The sequence below is a fragment of the Idiotropiscis lumnitzeri genome, chromosome 1, assembly GCF_059441095.1.
Source record: "Idiotropiscis lumnitzeri isolate Australia: NSW breed Sydney's pygmy pipehorse chromosome 1, RoL_Ilum_1.0, whole genome shotgun sequence".
In the NCBI taxonomy this organism is placed as follows: domain Eukaryota; kingdom Metazoa; phylum Chordata; class Actinopteri; order Syngnathiformes; family Syngnathidae; genus Idiotropiscis; species Idiotropiscis lumnitzeri.
In genome coordinates this window covers 40,177,252-40,198,899 of record NC_142391.1, presented here as the reverse complement: position 1 = coordinate 40,198,899, position 21,648 = coordinate 40,177,252, and the positions used below count along the sequence as shown (strand labels likewise).

At 39.8% G+C, this 21,648-nt stretch overlaps 2 protein-coding genes across 3 annotated transcripts; one reads left to right on the top strand and one right to left on the bottom strand.

The window, feature by feature from the left end:
- The first annotated feature begins 148 nt into the window (after positions 1-148).
- dgcr8 (DGCR8 microprocessor complex subunit) lies at positions 149-15,665 on the top strand. 2 transcript variants are annotated; one of them, XM_088300794.1, is made up of 14 exons: positions 149-255; positions 627-1,587; positions 2,429-2,591; positions 3,933-4,075; positions 6,256-6,595; positions 6,982-7,179; positions 10,196-10,297; positions 10,401-10,499; positions 10,981-11,063; positions 11,195-11,295; positions 12,191-12,297; positions 12,477-12,604; positions 12,799-12,912; positions 14,132-15,665. In XM_088300794.1, the coding sequence occupies exons 2-14, from the start codon at positions 904-906 to the stop codon at positions 14,213-14,215; spliced, it is 2,346 nt and encodes a 781-aa protein (XP_088156920.1). In that variant the 5' UTR covers positions 149-255; positions 627-903; the 3' UTR covers positions 14,216-15,665. The 2 variants fall into 2 exon arrangements, with proteins under 2 accessions (XP_088156920.1, XP_088156912.1); XM_088300786.1 differs by having other exon boundaries at positions 186-317.
- A 235-nt stretch (positions 15,666-15,900) lies between these two features.
- trmt2a (tRNA methyltransferase 2A) lies at positions 15,901-21,646 on the bottom strand. The gene is made up of 13 exons (XM_088300818.1): positions 21,622-21,646; positions 21,236-21,350; positions 19,412-20,023; positions 19,208-19,313; positions 18,806-18,987; positions 18,144-18,258; positions 17,928-18,043; positions 17,006-17,117; positions 16,771-16,893; positions 16,555-16,630; positions 16,327-16,443; positions 16,158-16,254; positions 15,901-16,086 (listed from the first exon to the last, which is right to left on the bottom strand). Exons 3-13 carry the CDS (start codon positions 20,014-20,016, stop codon positions 15,921-15,923), a joined length of 1,815 nt encoding a protein of 604 aa, XP_088156944.1. The 5' UTR covers positions 20,017-20,023; positions 21,236-21,350; positions 21,622-21,646; the 3' UTR covers positions 15,901-15,920.
- Positions 21,647-21,648: the final 2 nt, after the last annotated feature.

Sequence of the window (21,648 nt, the reverse complement as noted above, 5' to 3'; positions counted from 1 at the left end):
GTCACTGTGAAGTAAATTGTATTATTTCCTTCTCATGTTTAGTCTTTGAAAACCAATCAATCAATCGATCGATCGATCGATCGATCAATCAATCAATAAATAAATAAATAAAGCCCTACGTGGAGGCGACCGGTGGCTGTATTTGATTGACAGCGCGAGTGACCAATAATAAAGACGCCGGCACTGCGAGGCGGAACCTGAGATGAAGTGCAGCTCTGCACTTCTTCAAGATGGCGGGACTACGAACGAGTCTGGGTGAATAAGACACGTTACATAGGTAGTTAGGTTCTGACGACATAGTTAATTTACATGTACTGGTGAGTATTCACGCGAGCCCACGAAAGCTTGAAAGGCTTAGGTATTTATATGATTACAGTATGTGGAACGCAGTATAGCTCGATGGTCGCTTGTTCGCCACTTAGCATTGATGCTAATGCTAGTAGGGCCCGTTCTGCTCTTCTGTAGACGATCTGGGTAATGTGCATATTTAATTGAATAATATATTGCTTGGATACCCATTGTAGTCATTTACTCACGACGACTCTTCGTAGCTTGGCATTGCGGCATAGACGGTGGTCGTGACCAAATGTTTGCTGATTGTGCTTTCACTGTTAATTTTTTCCTAGCTGCCAGAGGAATCGCAGGAGGATGGTGAACGCTGTCTTGATCCCACTTTAGGCTGAATGCATTGTGATTTCCAATAATTGAGACAGTGATTCTGAAAGCTGTCTACATTAATGAAAAGAACAATGTAGTCAGCTTAGCCTATCCATCTCTGATACGTGTTCTCTTATGGAATGTGCTTCTGCATGCATTCTACTTTTAGAAAAGAACAAGCAGTCAGGTTAGTTTATAAGCTAATTCATACACAGAAGAACGACGTTTAGATATTGGATAAAAACAATGGAATTAGGTGATGTTCTACCACCTCTCCCTTTGGAGCCACCTAACGATTTTGGCCAAGGTGAAGGCAGAGCACCTCCACCACCTCCCCTGCAAACGTCCAGTGACGCAGAGGTAATGGACGTTAGCTCTGGTGGTGATGGATACATATGCACCCAAGGGGATTTCAAAGCAAATCCACAGCAGCCCCTCAACACTGGCACAATTGCTTTCTGTAGCAAGCCCTCAAAGGAGGCCAGTAACTCCAACCCACCGTGCCCCAGAACAGCTCGTCATGCTGCCCCTGTAATCAATTTCCTCCCAGATAGCAAGCTGCTTAGGGATGTTAAGGTTCGTGTTAGCTTCACTGAAAGCAGTTGTAGCAAAGACAGGAAGGTTTTGTATACAGGTGAAGAGCAAGAGAGAGTTGGTGATGATTGTTTAGACAACATTAATGGTGAATTGGAGTTCTCGGGTGATCAGAGGCAAGCTGAAGGTAGCTCAGGAACAACACATGGAGTAGATAGTGTTTTGGAGGCTGACACAGACCTTGAGACCAAAGTAGAGTATGCCGTCCTGGATGAGTTGGATGACCTCTATGAGAATTTCATGGAAAATGAAGATGAAGAAAATGGCCGCTTTAAGTCCGGGGTCAGAATTCAGCAGGAGCAAGCAGATGATGAGTCCATGGCTTTCACGTATGAGGTAGGTCTGTCTTCCTACCACTGTCAACGTATATTTTCTTTCCTCTTCTACAAAAATGGTGACTAACACTCATGTCAAGGTATATGTTCCTACTGATGCTCGCATCGCTTTAAAAAAGAAATTGGCAACCCTTCATCAGTGTAATGGTGTACTCCAGTGTCATCCCATTTTAACATAAGGCCATTTGAAATGAAGCTGAAGGATGGAGATGGGACTGGCAGGTGAGATAACCCCTTAAATCTATACTGTTCCTTAAGATTCCCCTTAAATTGGTAATGTTTCATATCCATCAGTGGTAAAAAAAAAAAAACACAAAACCAAAAAACACAAAACATATTAAACCTGTAAAGGCCTTTGAAATTCCTCTTCTGTTTCTACTCTTTAGACAGAGCCCAGCAAATACATGCCATATACCTTATAATAGTATACTGTCATGTCAGTATCTGTTGATTTACATTGCAATGATTGGAGAGTCCATTTGGTGGGGAGAGCCAGAAGTGTAATTTATGATCATTCAAAATGAACCCTACGGCAACAAGCCTCTTTGTCTATGTGAGACGTTATCACGAGTATGCAGAAAATTTCCAATAGGTACAAGATAATTTAAAAAATGGGCAGCTAGGAGATTGACTAATTAAATGTTGGTTCTTTTGACAAAAAAGTCTCCAAATGTGGTAGACATCTAAAGATTTTGATCTAACACTCAAATTAAGGCAGTAAAAATTCATCATTTATCATCAAGTTCTTATTAAAATCAAGATTTAATTGTGGAATTTTGTGCATATACTCCCTCTATACCATGTCTGTCCTGAAACTCTTGGCCAATCTCAAACTCTTAAAGGAGGAATTCGACAATGACGTTGATGCTCTGCTAGAGGAAGGCATGCCAGTCCCCAAAAAGATGCGTCTAGCAGAGGACAAATACAGTGGCGACAGTGATCACCAGTCAGACGGTGAAGGGAGTGTTCAACCCATGATGACCAAAATTAAAACGGTCTTGAAAAGTAAGTGGTAAATGTTTGTTTTTATTATGCATTCTTAAATGTTCATAATTATCATACCAAACCTTAAATTGTATTATGGCCCGACCGATATGGATTTTTTTTTTGTTTTAGGCAGATGATTATTTTTGGCATAAAGACTAACATTAAGAAATATATAATAGGAGGGGTTCCATTATTTGCATTGGATATTGCGCCGATATCAGCCAAAAAAAACTGCATCAAATTCTATCGGTCTATATCCAAAATCTCAGATATTAGCTTTCATAGCCAAGCCTTCCTATCCAGAATCCGCTACTGGTCTTGTATCCAGCAGTGTTTGGATGTAACAGAGCCCACATGATTAAAACAGCCACTCCTGTGATGGAGTTAAGGAAGATATTGGTGGCGTATTAATTACAGGTTGTAGATTACAACCAGCCGACGTTGACCAAGTTGAAAACCTGTATATATTTTCATAAATATTTAAGCTTACGGTGAAAATAAGTAAATAAACTAATGAGCACACTCACTGCTGTCATTCACTTGAATGAGAATTACAGTGCTAGTGAATGAGAATTACAGTGCTAGTTCAGTGAGCCCGCCTTTGGGTTGGATGTTTTAGGCGGCTGGCCGCCGGAAGGCTAAGATGCGCAAAAAAAAAAAAAAAAAGTCGAGCATACCAATTTCCAACCAGTTCAAAATCAGTCTAGAGCATTGCTTTAAATTATTTTGCAATTATTTTATTCCTTTGCAGTACTTTCTCATGTCTGTGGTTAAATTTATGTTATCCAAATGTTTGGAATAATAAATGGGTCGTATTTTCCTCATACCTACAGTAGTGACTAGAACGTTTTTGTTTGTATTTGTGTAGCATTCCAAGTTTAGCTGGGTAAATTGCTTCAGATGCTTAAAGAGGTGAATGTCCAGATGAGTGGTGAGATGGAAATAAAAAGGATATTGGTTTATTTTCCATATTCCTCGTAATGAAATGTAAAAATTAAATACATGGAGTTGGGCACACCTGTGCAACTAGTGGAAAATATTAGTGTAGAGCCTTGCAGGTCAGTTCCTTGCACAACTTGCATTCCTCATCAAAGCATTGCTAATAAAAAAAATCAAGATTTGCTTTGTTTTGAATGACCTTATCAATATTATGTTGATACTTTCATGATGTATATTTAAAAATGCAAGGTTATGGTATAGATTTATAAGTAATAAATAATGAGACCAGTGTTACTTCTGGACAACTGCTGTAAATAATTACAGTACATAAAGCTAAAAACTGTCTTTGGAACGTGTATGTCTGCTTGCGTGCGTGTGTATGTGTGTTTATGTATGCGTACGTTTGTATATATGCATTAGGCCGGGGACGTCCACCCACTGAGCCACTTCCTGATGGATGGATCATGACATTCCACAACTCCGGCATTCCAGTCTACCTGCACAGAGAGACCAGAGTAGTAACTTGGTCCAGGCCCTATTTCCTTGGATCAGGCAGCATAAGGGTAATTTTCATATTTTTGTTTTGCTTCATCAGAACAGTGGTAACTTCCTGTTGTAGATATAATATGGTGGTAGAATGGTCATCTCCCAACCTGAAGTTTGCAGCCTTGAACCTTAGTTATTACCATCTATATTAATATTGATGTACAATAAGTTTGGGCTATATTACTGTGATATGGTATCCCGTGGTGTCTAAAAATAGAAATGGTGTCACTTTCAACTCCGTCATTTATAAAAAGAAAAAAAAAACATAAGCGCATAAGGACCTAATCAATCTATCAATTATCCATACCGCTTAGGCAGGGTGGACCCTGAACTGATTGCCAGCCGATCGCAGGGCACGCAAGACAAACATTCACACTCAGAATGACACTTAAGGACACACACTTTGGGGCCAATTTAGAGTGTTCAATTAGCCAACCTTGGATGCATTTCTAGAAAACCCACGCAGGCACAGGGAGAACATGCAAAGTCCTCACTGGGAAACAGGGGTCTGGATTTAAACCCTCGACTTCTGCACTTTGAGCCAGATGTGCTCACCAGTTTTCTACCAGCTTTGTGAACTTTGAATGTTCATGAAATAATAAGAACCGATGTTTTTGACCTGATATCAGATCAATTGAAAATCACATGATCTGCCTCAAATTCCGATAACATGATTGGATCGGTACATCTCCAATTATTTAGCTTTTTCACTGTTTACTAGGGCTGAACGATTTTAGAAAAAAAAATGTATTGAGATTTTTCTGCCAGAGGGCAATTTACCATGCAGAGCTTTCAGTATGTTTCCCAAAAAGTGAATTTGCTGCTTGGTGATGCGCTTTGGACAATAAATGGTTTAAACAAAGCACTGTAAAAGTGCACTTCATTTAATTGTATCTTTCTTTTTTTTTGGGACTACAAAGTTTAAACTATAATGAATCGGGATCGCGGCTTGCATTTTATTACATCGTGATTTCAATCTTAATTTTTTCCATAATCATGCATTCCTACCATGACAGTGGCTTTGAGATAGCGATGTGTAACAGGTAGTCTTGCTTGGCCATGGTCCACTCCATATTTCATACCTGCTCCATTGGCTAAATGTAGAACAAAAATTCTGAATGACATAAACTTAATTAGGGTTTAGCTCAATTCAAATCCTGTGTATATACACAGAGAACAAAGCTCAGACTTTTCATGCAGTTTTAGCCAGTGTTACGCCCTCTAATCCACTTGGAGTGGTAGAAGAGTTCTCACTCCCAGCTGAATGGAATTGTCTAAAGAACAAGTGGGAACCAAAGGCCGCTGCAGCAGAGCACTGGCAGAGCATCACCAGAGATGAGACTCAGCATTTGGTGATGTCCATGGGCTCCAGACTTTATGTCAGGTTCAATCACCTAAGCATTCACTAAACATAGGCAAAATGAATGAAAGGAAGACAAGAGTTGATCTTTTACTCGCGAGGAGAACGAACGGAGCTGTGCTCAGTTACTTCGTTCTGGAGCACACTCCGCCGAGCCCTCTATTTTATTAGGGAAGTCCCTAACAATACAATGTATTTGCACAAAAGAATGAAGGGGGGAGCACCCGCAGGAACATGTAAACATTTCAGACACGAGAGGCAAATCAGACATCACTGGCAGTCGTTAACTGATTGACAAGGCAGATATGCCTTTTAGTGCTCTCGCACTGAAGTCACAGTCCTGTTGTTTCAGAGGTGTGTCTCGGGCACACCTCCTTTGATGTTGCAGCTATTGAATCCAGTCTTCAGGCATCCGCTTCTCTTGAAGTCTTCTCATCCATATGGTCAGACTGTGGAACAATTCTTTTGCAATACTAATAGAGTAAAATATGGGATAAAATATATATTCAACCTTACACTTTAGACTGTCATTCATTGCAAAATGTTTGCAGCCAGGTATTGGAAAGTGACAGTTCAATTTATGATTGTTAGTTTGTCCAAATACCTTCGGTCCCTTTAAAAAGTGGAAGGAACATGTGTAATGTGTTTTTATTCCTTGACTTTTTAAATGATTTGGATGTCAATACCCTCAAATTAAAGAGTCTGCACTTCAAGCAGATCTTAATTGTTTCATTTGAAATCAAGTGTGGTGTCGTACAGAGCTGGAATGATGTCAGTGTGTGAATATTTATGGCCGCTTATTTGTCTAACCACCCTTGGTCTGCTCCTGTAATCTAGAAACATGATCCTCCAACCAGCAGCATCCCCTGCTTACACTATAAGAAGATGAAGGAACATGAAGAGAAGGAACTGAATGACGTTGTGGATCCACCAGCAGAAAAGTTCCCTGTCAAGCCCAGCAAGGAAGCAAATGGTGACGACCATGTAGAGAACGCAGACAACACAGCTGAAGTGCATGATAATGTGCCCGTCTCCATTCCTGCTGACTCTGGCCTCGAGGAGGAGGGCATGACCAACAACAGTCAGCCTGTTAAAGAGGCGCCATCCTGCGACATTGCTCAAGGAGCCCTTGGACAAGTTAGGGCTAAAGTGGAGGTGTGCAAGGATGAGTCCATTGGTAAGCTCTTTTCAATGCAAATTTGGACCTAAAGTATGTTTGTCTAGGATTCATTTCAATTTAGCCTATAACAACAGTGTGTGCTTTAGTTTAAGTGCGTCTCAATTATTTTCTTACGGCCCTCTAAGAATAAGAAGACCTATTGTGCCCCCCTCCCAACTCTCCACCGTGGCTACAAATAGTATCAAAATTGTTAGAAGTATACTTCTGCACAGCACTGTATTCTTGACAACTAATGAAAAGGAAGAGAAATGTAGATCCATTTAAAACAAATGATAACATTAATGTGGGGGAAACGTGGTACACATTTCTAAGTGTTTGGAGAACTATTTCTACCCAAAGGTGTTGCCATTAAATAAACCACTAACATTATAAATACTTGACAGAACTTGAAGACTTTCGCCTATACCTGGAAAAGTGCTTTGACTTTGAACAAGTGACGGTGAAGAAATTTCGCACGTGGGCTGAGCGAAGGCAGTTTAACCGAGACATGAAGAGGAAACAGGCTGAATCAGAGAGGCCTATCTTGCCTGCAAACCAGAAGCTCATTACACTGTCAGTCCAAGATGCACCTACTAAGAAAGGTAAAATACACTGCAGCTCATGTTGAATATCCCTATGACACTTCTGACTTACTGTAGATATTTTTTCGCCGCCATTAATGATGGCCTGTCTTTGCCTGTCATCCGCTAAATTGGATAACTTTAGTGCTAAGGCTGGGTGATAATTCAATATCAGTATGTATTGACGTGATTGATATCTATAGAAAATGTTTTTGATAAAATGAATGAATGAACAAAGAAGTCCACCCACTCACATGAGGCATACTCGAGCTGAACGAGAGAGTGGTGTGACTTTATTCAAGTAATTGACCAGTGAACTCAGAAGAACGCTATAAAATATCATACACACTAACTTGATTAGTCACATGTGGTGTACAAGTAAAGGAAGTTCCCTGTCTAACGTGCTAGCGACAGTGTTAGCCATGTCCGACCCTTGACATTGAACTCAAGTCATAATCAGGCAAGTAAAATATGAATGGAATATGGCAATGACTCTTCTAAAAATATGAAGTAGTCATAAGACAGTTGGTCAATGCATCATTAGAGTATCAGTTCATTACACTTACATTGTATGATCATTGAAAGTCACAAATACTGCTTTGGAATAGCGTCTACCGCACGTAAGCATTTACATTGTAATAGTGGAGGAGCAACTTTGCACATTACATGCATCCTATTACAATGTCGGGTCATTCCATACCAAATCAGCCAAGTGAGTTTAACCAAGCAGATTTCCATTTTTATAAAACTCGCTGTATTTGTTGATAGTGATGACAAAACCTTTTAGGTTAGTCAGAGCAGGGTTTTAGGAGCGATGACCCACTGAATTTTACTCAGGTTGACAAAATGGGGCATGGCCGCCTTCCTTCAAACCCTTTTCTCAGCTTGTAAAAGAGATGTTTTTGGAAAGGAAATTCAACAAGAAAGTCATTCCTACAACCATTTAGAAGATTGATGTATATATTAGTCACTTTACATGTTGACCTATAATTCAAAATATACATACCGCAAATTTTGTTTAATATGCATTGAATATTCTATGACAATTGAGTATTAATTGATAGATGAATAGTCTTTGAGAAAGAAATGTTGCTGGCCAATATGACTGAAGGGTAGAGCACGATATAAATATTTCATATTGGTCTATCGATTTAAAAATGTGTTTCTTTTTTAATAAGAGGTCATTGCAACTATGAACATGTCAAATTAACTGGTTAATAAGATAAAGGCGATAAACTCCTGCTTGGTGTACATCGTAATGTCATGCATTGTGCAGTATTTCCTCCACCCGTGCATTGTCAATGCTAATTTGCGTTAGATGTTACCCCAAAGCAGTAATTGTTGATACACTTACATCAGCCTTCATTCAATGTTCATGCAATCTAAGTGTACTGAACTCCCTTGCACTGCATGCATTAGCGTTGACCACTCGTCTTAAAACCACAGTGAAACCCCGGTTATCGCGGTTAATGGGGACCGAGACCACCCGCGAAAACTGAAAATCCGCAAAGTAGCGGCGCCCCTTCAAAAATGCTTAAAAAAACCTATACAGTATACCCCCCTGTATACAGTACACCATATAGAATACGGGTAGAGAGAGAGAGAGAGAGTGAAATTCATGTTATAACGAAAAAAACCTCATTATTATTATTAAAACTTATTTTTTTATTCCCCAGCCATTATTTTTGTATTTATTCAATTACTTCTTTTTGTATTTATTTAATTACTTTGACTTTTACCTGCTGGTACGCCGTCCGGTGTGCCCTGTGAATGTTATGATCCTCCAGCTCTCCAAACGCAGACACAGGAAAAAAGGTGGTGATACAAAGATATTTATTATAATCACAATATAGTCAGTATCCAATTAGAATCTAGGACTATGAGGGTCTATCGGCTATAATATATAAAATACCAATCTATCGGCGGAAAGAACGTAAAGCGCTGGTGGAACACTCGCACGAGGAAAAGGGAATAACTATAGAACGAAAAACGCTTGCAAAAGGCAAGGAATGACTAACGAAGATTGCTTACCACGGAAGAATAAGAGGAGACCAATCATCGACAGAAAAAGAGAACAAAAAACGAGCCGAGCTGTAGCTGATAACAAAATGAAAGAAAAACGCGACAACAAGAAACACTTGAACAAGATAATGATCGAAGTACGGGAGCAAGTAGGATAACAATCCGACGCCAGGTACTCAGTGTAGGTGGATTATATAGTGAGTGTAATCAGTGAGTGAATGGGAATCCGGTGCGGGGCTGGTGGGCGCGTCTCGCAGCAGCTGACGGCATGGCGCGAGACGATCGCTGGAGGAACGCCCACACAGCTGAAAAAACAAAAACACACGCGGCATGACAGGCACGGATCATGACAGTGAAATGAAAGGAGGCATTCTTCATTTATTTATTTATTCATTCATTCATTCATAACTGACAGACTCGCGCTCCGCTCGTGCCCGGGCGGAAGAGGTGCTCCTCTTCGGCTTAATTGTCACGCACGCCGGACTTGCTCCCCCGAAGCGTGTCTCCGTTCGGTTGAACTCGGTTTCATTTCGCCCCGCTCGTGCCCCGGGCGGAAGGTGCTCCTCTTCGGCTTAACTGCCACGCACGCCGGCCGGAGCTCTGGTACGGTCCGAACCGCGCGAAACGTCGCCCCCGATCGTGCCCGGGGGAACTTGCTCTTCTTCGTCCACTCTCCTCTTCGCCCACGCTCTTCTTCGGCGCACGCTCGGCGAAACTACAATGCCCGCGCGGAGCGGAGCGAATGGAGAGCCCCGATCGTGCCTGGGCAAAAAAGCTTTTAATTTTTGAATATTTTTTTTAGACCCGCGAAGCACTGAACCCGCGAAAGGTGAACCGCGAAGTAGCGGGGTTTCACTGTACTTTGTTTTTAGTGGAATCATTATTGCCATATTTAATTGGCCTGGTTTTGACTTGAGTGCGATGCCAAGGGTCGAACACGACTAACACTTTGTTTTTGACTCAGCAATGAAGGTAATGATGCTCTTTCTGCATTGGCTTGCTTTCTATTCATCAGAATTTGTCATCAATCCCAATGGGAAGTCTGAAGTTTGCATCTTACATGAATATATGCAGCGTGTCCTTAAGGTTCGGCCTGTTTACAACTTCTTTGAATGTGGTAAGTTTTGTCTTGAGATAAATAGATTTGAAAGCCCCCTGACACTCTAAGGTTGAAGTATACAGCCTCTTCAGTCAATGAGCTTTGTTTTTGTCCCCTGCAGAGAACCCAAGTGAACCTTTTGGCGCATGCGTCATTATAGACGGAGTCACCTACGGCACAGGGACTGCAAGTAGTAAAAAACTTGCCAAGAATAAAGCTGGTAATCTAACTGGACACTTTGTGGGATGGTGCATATCATAATACCATATAAAATAGGGATGTAACGATAAGAGCAATATTAAAATTGCCCCTTTATTTGTCGGCATATAATGAGGTTAAAAGCAGCACTGTTTTGTCACAAAACCTGACGTTTTGCCTGCTTCAGTCGAACACAGCATTGTGAATTACATAGTCTGAGATACTTTGCGCTGCTGAGCCAATTAAACTGACCAATCCTATACCTGTCACTGTTGTGACAATATTGTGCTTTTTTTTTTTCTTTCAATATGTGATTTTGTTTTTCACTATTGTGTTTTTATATTGTTTATTTCCATCGCCAAACTCCGCTCAATATCATGATCGTTTTCGTATCTTGCTGTTTGAATTTCATTACATCCCTAATATAAAGTGGTGTCTGTGTAGTGGGATTGATTAAATGTTGCTTTGATCATCTTACTCTGACAATTTTCTGCATACGGCAGCAAGAGCCATACTGGAAATCCTTATACCGGACTTTGTGAAGCAGACTTCAGAGGAAAAGCCTATTGAGGCAGACGAACTTGAGGTACAATAAAATTCTTACTGAAGAACAATATTTGAGTGAGCAAGCATCATACGTCTCCTCGTCTGTGTAAAGGTGAATGTCTGTAATCACAAAGGACAACAGCAGTAATGTTGAGAGTTTTACCCCCACAGTATTTTAACCATATCAGTATAGAAGACTCAAGAGTGTATGAGCTGACCAACAAAGCCGGGCTTCTTTCACCGTATCAGATTCTTCATGAGTGCCTTAAAAGGTCAGTGGAAAATATTGCTCCCTCACCAGCAGTTGCGTCAATAGTTTAGAAACAAAAGTCAAATCAATTCATTATTAAGCCTTATTTCTAGGCCCATAAGCCAAATACACATCACATAGGAATTGTTCTGAAAATACTGTACATGTTGTTTTTGCATGACCAATACTCAAGTGTTTTATCCCCATACCCATGAAAATGTACCTGAATTTCTTGGGACAACATAGTCGAGAGGTTTAGCCCATCAAAAGGAGGACAAGATCCAAGATGGCCCATTTTTCCCTAACAAGCTCAGTTTATATATTTTTTGTTCAGGAAACTGAAATTGGTTGTAATTTACTTTATTCATTTTGGAGAAAATTGGAAAAAAGTGACTACTTGGAAAAACGCCTATTATTAAAGAGAATTATGGCCACATTGTTTTCAAATTGAGATTTTCAGCCTTCTGCGTTGCTCATCCCCAGGTAGGTGGTGGGAACGCTACCAATTATCACAACATTCTGTTTCATTGTTCTTGCAGCCACAGATTCTACTTCTTCTGGTTGTTAGTACAACCGCGAACAATTTAGCAAGTTCCCAAGTTGTGTTGTGTGAACAAGTTAAGATGGTGGCTGATCATTGTTTCAGAAAGGAAACTTTTGGATAAAAAAAAAAAAAAAAAAGTTCAAATAAACCATTTCGGGAAACTAAAGATGCTCACTGCGACTTCCGATGTCTCATAGAAAGTCGCGACTACAATGGTTTTGACATCAGAACCCCAAGGATTAAGGTGGATAGAACATAATGAAATCAAATTAGTTGGCCTTTTAATACATATCTGCCATTTGCTTCCAACTAACCTTGGCATGCAATTTTCTTTGCACATTATTAACTATTCTTGTAATTCTGCTACCTCTAGAAACCACGGGATGGGAGACACTAGCATAAAATTTGAGGTGATACCAGGGAAGAATCAGAAGAGTGAATATGTGATGACTTGTGGGAAGCATACTGTGCGTGGTTGGTGTAAGTGGTTTCCTTTTTTTCCACATTTTTTTGGTCGCTAGTGCACACTTGGAGTCATTTGAAGATAAATTTTCTGTGATGTTGAATTTGAATTATTGCCAAATGTGCATGTTGGATGATAATAATGTGACTTGGATTGACTCCTGACTCTAAAGTGTTTTTTTAATCCATTCAACCAGGCAAGAACAAGAGAGTTGGCAAACAGTTAGCATCTCAGAAGATTTTGCAAATGCTTCATCCCCATGTGAAGAATTGGGGCTCACTGCTGCGAATGTATGGCAGAGAGAGTAACAAGATGGTCAAGAAGGTAGGTTTTAGTTTTCATGTTCTAATGACTGAGTCCATTGTTTTTCAGAGCTGAATCTCACAATCCATTTGAGGGTAAGGATTAGAAGGTCACTCGGATCAAAGAAGCACATGGCCGCCAACCACATTTATGTACTAGGTGAGGTTGCGGTGTAAATGTTTGAATGACTTAGCTGTACCTGTTTTGTTATGTAGGAGAACTCAGACAAAAGTGTGATCGAGCTGCAGCAGTTTGCCAAAAAGAATAAACCAAACCTTCATATCTTGAATAAACTGCAAGAAGAGATGAGGAAACTGGCTGCACAAAGAGTAAGTAGTTCAATTGTTTAAATATTAACGTATCTTAAATCATCAAAGGCTGTCTTTGTAGATGCAATTTGCATACGCCACTGTATATTCCAAAGTCTCTTTTTACCTGTTCTGTCCCTTTTGGACAAAAATACACAAAATAATGAGCAAGTGACAAGCCACTTTGCTCACAACAGTCTGTACTATATTCACATTGAGTATTAATTATTGTAGCGCATCTTCAGATTGATGCGCAACTGAAGTTCATACACCATTGTTAAAATTCCAGGATATAAAATCCCTTTTGAAGAATCATTTCATAAACCTTTACTACTTTCAATGTGAAGGTTTGCGAGTGTTTGTTGTGCATGTAGCCAATGTTGGTTTTTCATCAGGGTTCCTAAAAGGCTGCGAAGTAAAAACCGTTTGGGTACATTTTTGCAACTTTCAACGATCCCTGATGAAAAAACATTTGCTCCATGCGTAAACTCTACCAAACCTTCGCCGCTCAGTGCGATACAGGCTTTAGGCATGAGTAGGTTCGAGAGGATTAAAATGAACTCATCAGAGGTACTGCCAGGGCTCGATATTTTGGAGACAGCGAGACCTGAATTAGTTGGTTTGGACATGTTCAGGGAGCGTAAACGACAATTCTGGTAGAAGGCCGAAAATGTCAGGAAAAGTTGACACCGAACATCTCAATTTGATTTGGAGTTAAATCAGGGTCAGTTACTTTAAATCTAAAATAGCAAGGTGTTATAAAGATGTGCACAGTTGAATTTTACCCATCTATTTTCTCTGAGTTGTGCAAATCACAATGGTGGAAAAGTTTTTTTTTTTGTTTGTTTGTTTTTTTTTTTTTTTTTTTTTTTTTTTTTTAATGATTTACCCTGATCTCATTGTTTTAAATCACAAAAAAACAGGATTTTCTAAGAGGTGTGTGTGTGAAGAATTTTAATATTCAGTTTTTATCACAAATACATATCAAACTGCATGAACACAGCACCGTCCTGCTTCGTTATGTGAAAGACGCCGCTGAATGAAGGCTATTCATTTACATGTTTTTGTTCACAAATTTTCGTGATACTCGTGCATGGATGGGGTGAATATGGCGCTAAAGGGCTTCTGCTGCTTTGTAATGTCAGTTCTTGATCCATTTCCGTTACTCAGAAGAATCAGAATAGTGCCCACAATCGTCACTGAATAAAAACTTAATAGCTGTATGTTTGTATTTATATAGGAGGAAACTAGGAAGAAACCCAAGATGACCATCATGGAATCTGCCCAGCCAGGAAGTGAACCTCTCTGCACTGTTGATGTTTAAACAAAAAGCTAGGCAGACGCCACACTCGCTTTCTTTCGGCACTGCAACGTCATCGCTATGTAGGATCACATTATGTCGTTGGAACTGCTTGCTTCTTTTGTCCGTTTGTAGTTAGATTGGCTGGTAGACATCAGGGTAGGACAAAGTGCACTAACAGACCATAGCGCAAATACTGTACCATCTACCTCTCTTGATGCATCCCAGCTCGGGTACAATGAGAAAGTCACCCAGTGTGCAGGAAAGATGGCATGTCGTAAACATAGTACAAATCCAATGCATGCACATCTGACTGCAAGAACCACTACCTACCATGGTTTTGTTTTAAAGTGTCTTAATAGCTGGATTTCAATACCAGCACCTGTGTTTTATTAGTGCGTAACATATTTGAAAGGGACTACTTGTATTTATACCATTGAATTGGGAAGCAAAATGACTTATAGCTTACTGGCTGGTGTTGTCTCGTGCAGAGGAGTACAAAATGATTTATGACAATTTTTTTTCAGAATTGACTTGGTTTGCATGCTTGGAAACGTGTTGTGAAGTGATGAGTTCTAGGAACAATTGTTATGCACTTGTGTCCTGTCCAACAGATTTATCGCCCTTTTAGCCCAACCTGTGGCCACAGTCATTTCTTTGATTCTTGACTTTACAATACTATGTGGGAACAAATTCCATGCACACCAATTAACATTTCATTAATTTTGCATTTTGGTGCCCTAAACCTAAATTCAATGGTCTACATGTTGCCTTAGCGAATCCATTTCACAAAGGGCTCTGAGTGTATTGATTGGACCTAAAACTTGGTCAGGGAATGAAAAGACCAAGTCCCCGCTAGAAATTAAAGCATTTACCTAGCAAATTAGTATTTTTAAAGATAAATATGTCCACAGCATGAATTATGTCTTAATGTACTTTGTATCGGTTTTACATGTATACCTTCCTTCTGACAGTTGACCGTGAGTTTGACCTTAAATACAATATATTGCGCAGAATGCAACCTTGAAAAATTTTGTTGGATGGCCGTCAAGTCATTTAGTCCAACACAAGCTTCTGAAACTGTATACCAAAGCCTAAAATCCACTCGTATGCATTTTATAGACTACCTAATGTTGCTGCAAACTCCAGTTAAGAGTAGTTGTAAAAGATAAAAAGACACGCTAAAATAGAACACTGATGTGCATTAAAGTATTTAACTTGTGACATGTTTCAGATAGGTGGCTGTTGTGCTTTTGGTAAATTTTAAGAATGTGCTTTTTTCTTCATTTTGTGCGTGTCATCGTTATGCTAAGTGTTTCAGTGTGACAATTGCTTTAATGTGTTATGCTCTTTTTGACTTGCACCAGTGACTTCTTTGGGATGATGTTGCCTACAGAATGAAGTACAGTATGTATTGTAACAGGAACTCCATGACTGGTGATGTTTGTTATGCAAAATAAAATGTATTGACTAATCTGTGTGTGCTATTCACGAGAAAGAATTATAACATACACATATGTCATAGATTTTAGTAGATTCTGAAGCAGTGTTTTGGAAATCAAAGTTTATTTCCAAAAGAAATAGGCAGCCTAACTTAAGGGGAAATGAGTGAAATTGCTGCATTTCAGATGAGAAGTACAAGGAGTACATATACAATAGAATTATGATCATGTCTCTTTAGACATGCATGTTTCAGCATTAACTTTGAAAAAGAACTTTGACATGAACATTAAGTTGCTTCCTGATTGTTGGTCTGCCGCTGGGAGTTGTAGTCCACTCTCTCAAAGAGCAGAACCATCTCAAAGTGTGCTGTCTGAGGAAACAAATCCACAGCCATGGCTCGCACAGGCTGGAATGGCGCTCCGTGAACTCTGTTGGAGGGTGCCCTGCACAGGCTACAGAACAGTTTTAGAAGCTGACCTGAAACATTTTTCAAAGTGGGATTTAAGTGTATGGAAAAACTCACTCAATGAAGTTATTCATGGCTGCCTTGGCGTTACACGCCACATAAATCAGCCTTTTTAGATGCTCAGCTCTCCTGATGGCAAGTATCACCTTGGAATCTTTGTAGTTAGGACAGCACAATCTTGTAAGTAAAACATCACATTAAGGCATATTAGGTTGGATAGACTTACGTAAGCCTGCCCTCGGTGGATCCACAATGGCTGTCATGTTGGGTGACACTTGAGCATTGAGAATATTGGGGAACAAATCTTCAGCTTTCCCGCAGTGAAACTCAACATTGCTGAGCCCTTGAGTTGAGAAAGATGAAAAGCCATGAGATCGTCACTGTACAAGTGAAGACGGGACAATAAGCAGCAGACACAATTTCATGTCCATTGCTCTTCCGTGAGGGCACTCACCGTTACATTTTGCATTAACTCGAGCATCCTCCACTGCCTCCTGGCAAAGTTCAATTCCAATTACTTTCTTGACCCGCTGCAGAGCCCCCACCCAAAAACACATCATTTATGTTTCTGGCATCACATCCAGCAATTTTGCAGTAGTTTGTGTATGTACAGTATGTATTGCCCTCAAGTCATGAGCTTTACACAGAAACAAAAAGTACGTCCCATTACCTTAGCCAGGGAAATACCAATAGTTCCTGTCCCACAGCACACATCCAGAAGTGTGCTGTCCTGATCCAGTTGCGCCCATTCCCCTACTGTGGAGTACAGAACCTCTGCTCCTGCTGTATTTACCTATCAGGATGCACAAAGAATATTAGTCGTCCAACGCATGCTTGTTAAACTAAAAAGAAATCACGCAATTGTGAAACCCAACACTGGGTATTGATGCTGAAAAGTTTCTTACCTGGAAGAAAGAATGAGGAGATATTCTGAATTTTAAACCGAGAAGTTCCTCATGGATGCAACCATCTCCTGCTACAAGCTCACAGGGCAAGTCTTCAATGTTTGGAGATTTTCTTCAGCCGCCAGGAGAAAATGTGTTTTTAAATTACAGTTACATTACTGTCATTGTATCACAGACACCTGCAATTTTCACAATGAATGCCCTTTATATTTTAGCCTGCATAATAAACATATTTTCCAATTCATCAGCTACATTGTAATTATATCCAGAAAAGTGACATGAAAATATTTGGCTTCTTATCAAAGTAGCACTTTTTTGCATCGCCCCCTCACTTCAATGTTTAAGATCATGAAATGTGTAAATATCAGACAAAGATAACCCAAGTAGAATACCGTTTTTGTATGATTTCAGTCAGGGAAAAAAAAAAATCGACATAGCACTGATATCCTCCTAAACCTAATTGGTTGGCCCACCCTCAGCAGCCAAAAGCTGAAATCAAACGGGCAACGAAGAGATATTTTATACATGTATTTTCCTTACAGAATTGCTTCAATTCAGCCACACAGGAGCATTTTTAAAGATTATGCCTCAGCACTTGACTTGGAATGCAGGAACCAAATGTGCTTCACACACTGATGGCCACTACTTTTTCACACAGGGTCAAGAAGCTTGGAATATTTTTCCCCCTAATAAATCTGCATTTAATTATTTTATATTGTGTTATCTTTACATCTGTTTGATGACCATAAACATTACATTGGGGAAAGTGCAAAACAATTTTTGAAGGGGCCATATAAAGGTCTTTCTTGGCACTGTATTAAAGATCCTGCCATCACAAACAATCTGAATTTTGAATAACACTGTTTTCCTAACCCCAAAACATCATTCATTTAATTCTATACCCACCGACTTTTCTCCTCACCTTTGGCCCTCTCTGACAAAGTAAATAGAAGTGATGCCGCTGTCTTTGCCCTCTTCCTCCCAAAAGTACTTTTTCATGGAGCTCTTTAATGCATCAAGTTCTGTTTCTTCAAGTTTCTAGAGAATTGTTGAATATGCAATTAGAAACACAACCTTTACTTAGAAAAAATTAAATAAATGTGAGTGCCTATTTTATGAACACAACTCTGTGCATTACCTGCGGGTTGAAGAATACTATAGCCATAGTTTGCTTGGTCCTGGTTGTACGAACGGTCAGCTGCTTCCAGTGTCCTTCATAAGTTTCGGGACTGTACACGGAGTAAGGTGTTGACCTATGCAATCAGTTAACAGTACGGCAAAGGGAATCAAGTACAAATTAGGAAATGGGAACATTACCAATTTCACCGTTAGATTAAGCATGCGCTCATTTATCCATATGCATTTATACTTCTCACATATCAATCTGGACTGAGTAGATTTGTTTTTAATTAAATTAACATGTTGGCGTGTATCCCAATCGGAACCAGATTGCATGCTTGACAGCAATCAAAATTTAACACGGAACATTTCATTGAACACAAAAGCTCTGAAATGTATTCTTCTTTCTTGTCATCTTTTGTACTCATGTGGGACTTTGTTTTGGTCTTCTGAATGAAGAGATCCTAGATAAAACTACCTCATATTTACAATTAAAATTCAAAATTTCTCTGTTCCTTGTATCACAGACAAAATTAGGTCTTAGCCTTCTAAAAGTTTATTTTTATTGTTTAAGAATTATTTGAGTTTAACTTTGAACTTAACTACTGGACTAAAACAAGATTTCTATAAATATTAAGGCAAACCTACATTTTATTTTATGATTTATTTATATGCACACACCTGATGAATTTTTGAAAGTCATGGACAACTTTCTTGGCCTCGGCTGAGACATGGCACACCTCCTCTGGCCCCACCACAGCACAGGAGCCTCCTTTATATTTCCCCAAGCGGAAGCCCACTGTCTTATCCTCCCCATCCGCGCCCATTGAGATGAGGAATTCACACTTGTTTCTGTACTCCATCTGCCAGCGTACACAAGGGTTGGACACAATTGCATTTGAATATGGAATACTTAAGCCTTAACTTGGCCACAAAAATATCATTACACAACTACAGACAGTATATTTTATGGACAAAGAGAGGGTATTCAACTTTGCTGCTTTAATAAATACTACCAAAGACTGTAACTTAGCTCTATTCTAGAAATCCCACAACATCCAGGTATATTGTTCTAACACCAACCTGTTTAGGGGATGGACGAATTGCTTCTAGGGGACAGCACATTCTGTTGTGTTTTCCTTTCACGTCAAATAGCCATGGCATGGCTTTGTTGGTGCTTGCAATCTCTCTAATGGGGAAACAACATGGAATTCAGCATGAAAAATGAGAATTAAAAGGAGTTCTGCTTTTCTGAGGTTGCCATGGAAATAGACGACTTGCGCTCACTTAGCCAGCCTCTGCAGAACCGCTACCACATCTTGCTCCTTTCTCCTCAGCTGCTCCTCATAGGGAACATTCCACAGGGGGGTCACCACGTTGGCGATCTGCACACTCAGAGGCTCCTCCTCGTCGCCTTCTGCTCGCTTGGAAGGAGGCGGCCCTCCCGGACCTACGCCTTCATCCTGCTTCCTCTTCCTCTGAATGGGATCGGCTTTAGGCTTAGCCAGTCTGACGGTCAACACCTGGCCCTTCCACTGCATGCCGTGCACCATCTTCATGGCCTTGTCCCGTTCCACCTCATTCTTAAAGGTGACAAACGCAAACGTCTGCTTGCCAAACAGCTTGATCTTATGAGGATTGAGGCCGTGCTTGGCCAGGAACTTCTTCAGGTCATTGAAGCCGATGAATTTGGGCAGATTTCGGATCTCCACTTTGAAGATCTCAGATGTAAACAGGTCTTGCTTGATGTAGCCATAAATGCTTGACTCCGATGCCACCTCACTTTCTCCCGCAGTGCTGACTTGTTCTGTGGAGTCAGTGGGGAGGTCAGCAGAGTCCACTTCCTTGAGGAGGGCTGCTTCAGTCACAGAGCTGCTATTATGGTCTTCCATGTCACGGCTGCCGAGGAAAAAGTATTAACTAGTTTTAAGAATTGAAAACGCACAATAAACATATAGTGCCTATAGTGATTAAAAGATATTACGCAGTGTTAAATAATTTCATTGTTTACCCTTAATTTAACCCATAACTTATACATCTCAATTGGGGAAAATATTTTAGAGAAGTAAAAATGAAATTGGATTGTGCTTGCACAAGTGTACACACCCTGTTCGAACAGCTTTTCCATAGATTTGCTTGTACCAATCATACCTTTTAGAATTCTGGCCAAAAGGTTCATCCTTGGTTTCATCGGACCATAAAACATTTTCCACAGTTTGGGTTTAGCCACAGGTGCTTCTACTCAACCGGCAGGTAAACAAACTCCTTTACTTCTCTCTGCATGTATTTGGGAGATTTCTGGTGTGTTTTTGGAACATGTACTCATTGTTTGGATGCTTTTCTTCATAAGACAAACGACAAAGGTATATAAAAAAGATAAGAGATAATCGTGACGTTTACCATTAAGTACTAAGTACGAAAAATTCCTGCAGCTCCTTTAGTTTTGCTGTAGCGCTCAAGGTGGCTTCCCTGACCAGTTTTGTTCTGGTCATTTCAGCAATTTTGGAGGGACATCCAGTTCTTGATAAGGTATACATATTTTTTCCAATTGATAATAATTGTGCTCAGTTTCATTGTATATTAAAAAACCTTCTGTATCCTTCTGCTAATTATTTTGAACAATAAGATGTTTCTTTCTGTGAGATGTGACAACATAAATGCTTGGAGAAGCCTACTAGAACGTCTTATATTTATTTTGGGTAAATCAGAGGCACTTTACATGGAGGAAGGTGGTTGTTTAAAAATAGTTTGTTTATGTGATTTATGATTCAGAACACCAACACATCCCCAGTTAAGAGGGTGTGCAAACTTGTGAAAGCACAATAGCTAAAGTTGTTTAATTTTATTTAACAACTATAAAATATTTCATTTTGTTTCAACTGGTGAGTGCAAGTTATATGTCACACTAATGGTTCGTTTAGAATTAATATTGATCTCATTTACTTACAAATAAACACTGGGGGAATTTGTTTGTCAGAAAACGGAATTTTTCAATTCGAATGGAAAATCAACAACGGCTGAATTAAACAGAATATCAGCAAAGCTCGAACTACTTTATGCTAGCGCGAAACCAAAGGTACAAGTTTGAGAATATTTACAGCGGGGCCTTACCTTCTAGTGCTACTTTTAAACACACACTGACGCTTCAGGACGCTGCCATGTTGATAAAACCACGTGGCGCTGTGTGTGAACTTTGAACTTTCTTAAAGTGGTATTCAGTGGGACCCTTATAAAGATGGGAGGAATATGAAAAATGATCAGCCAAGTCTAGTGGTTTCCCTTTGAGAAGAATCCACATGAATAACACCAAACGTTCCTTGCAAAAGCATGCAGTGTTTCTATTTAACTTTATTACAACGAGGCGAAATTGAAATCATTGAAATTAAATAAATGCGACGATACATTTAATACACCTCAAACAGATTACATTCATCCAACTGAAATTATCCACCCTGCAGCACAAGTAAAAAGCCACTAACGGCGTTGCCATTATTTACCGAAGAATATGCAATATTTTGTTTGTT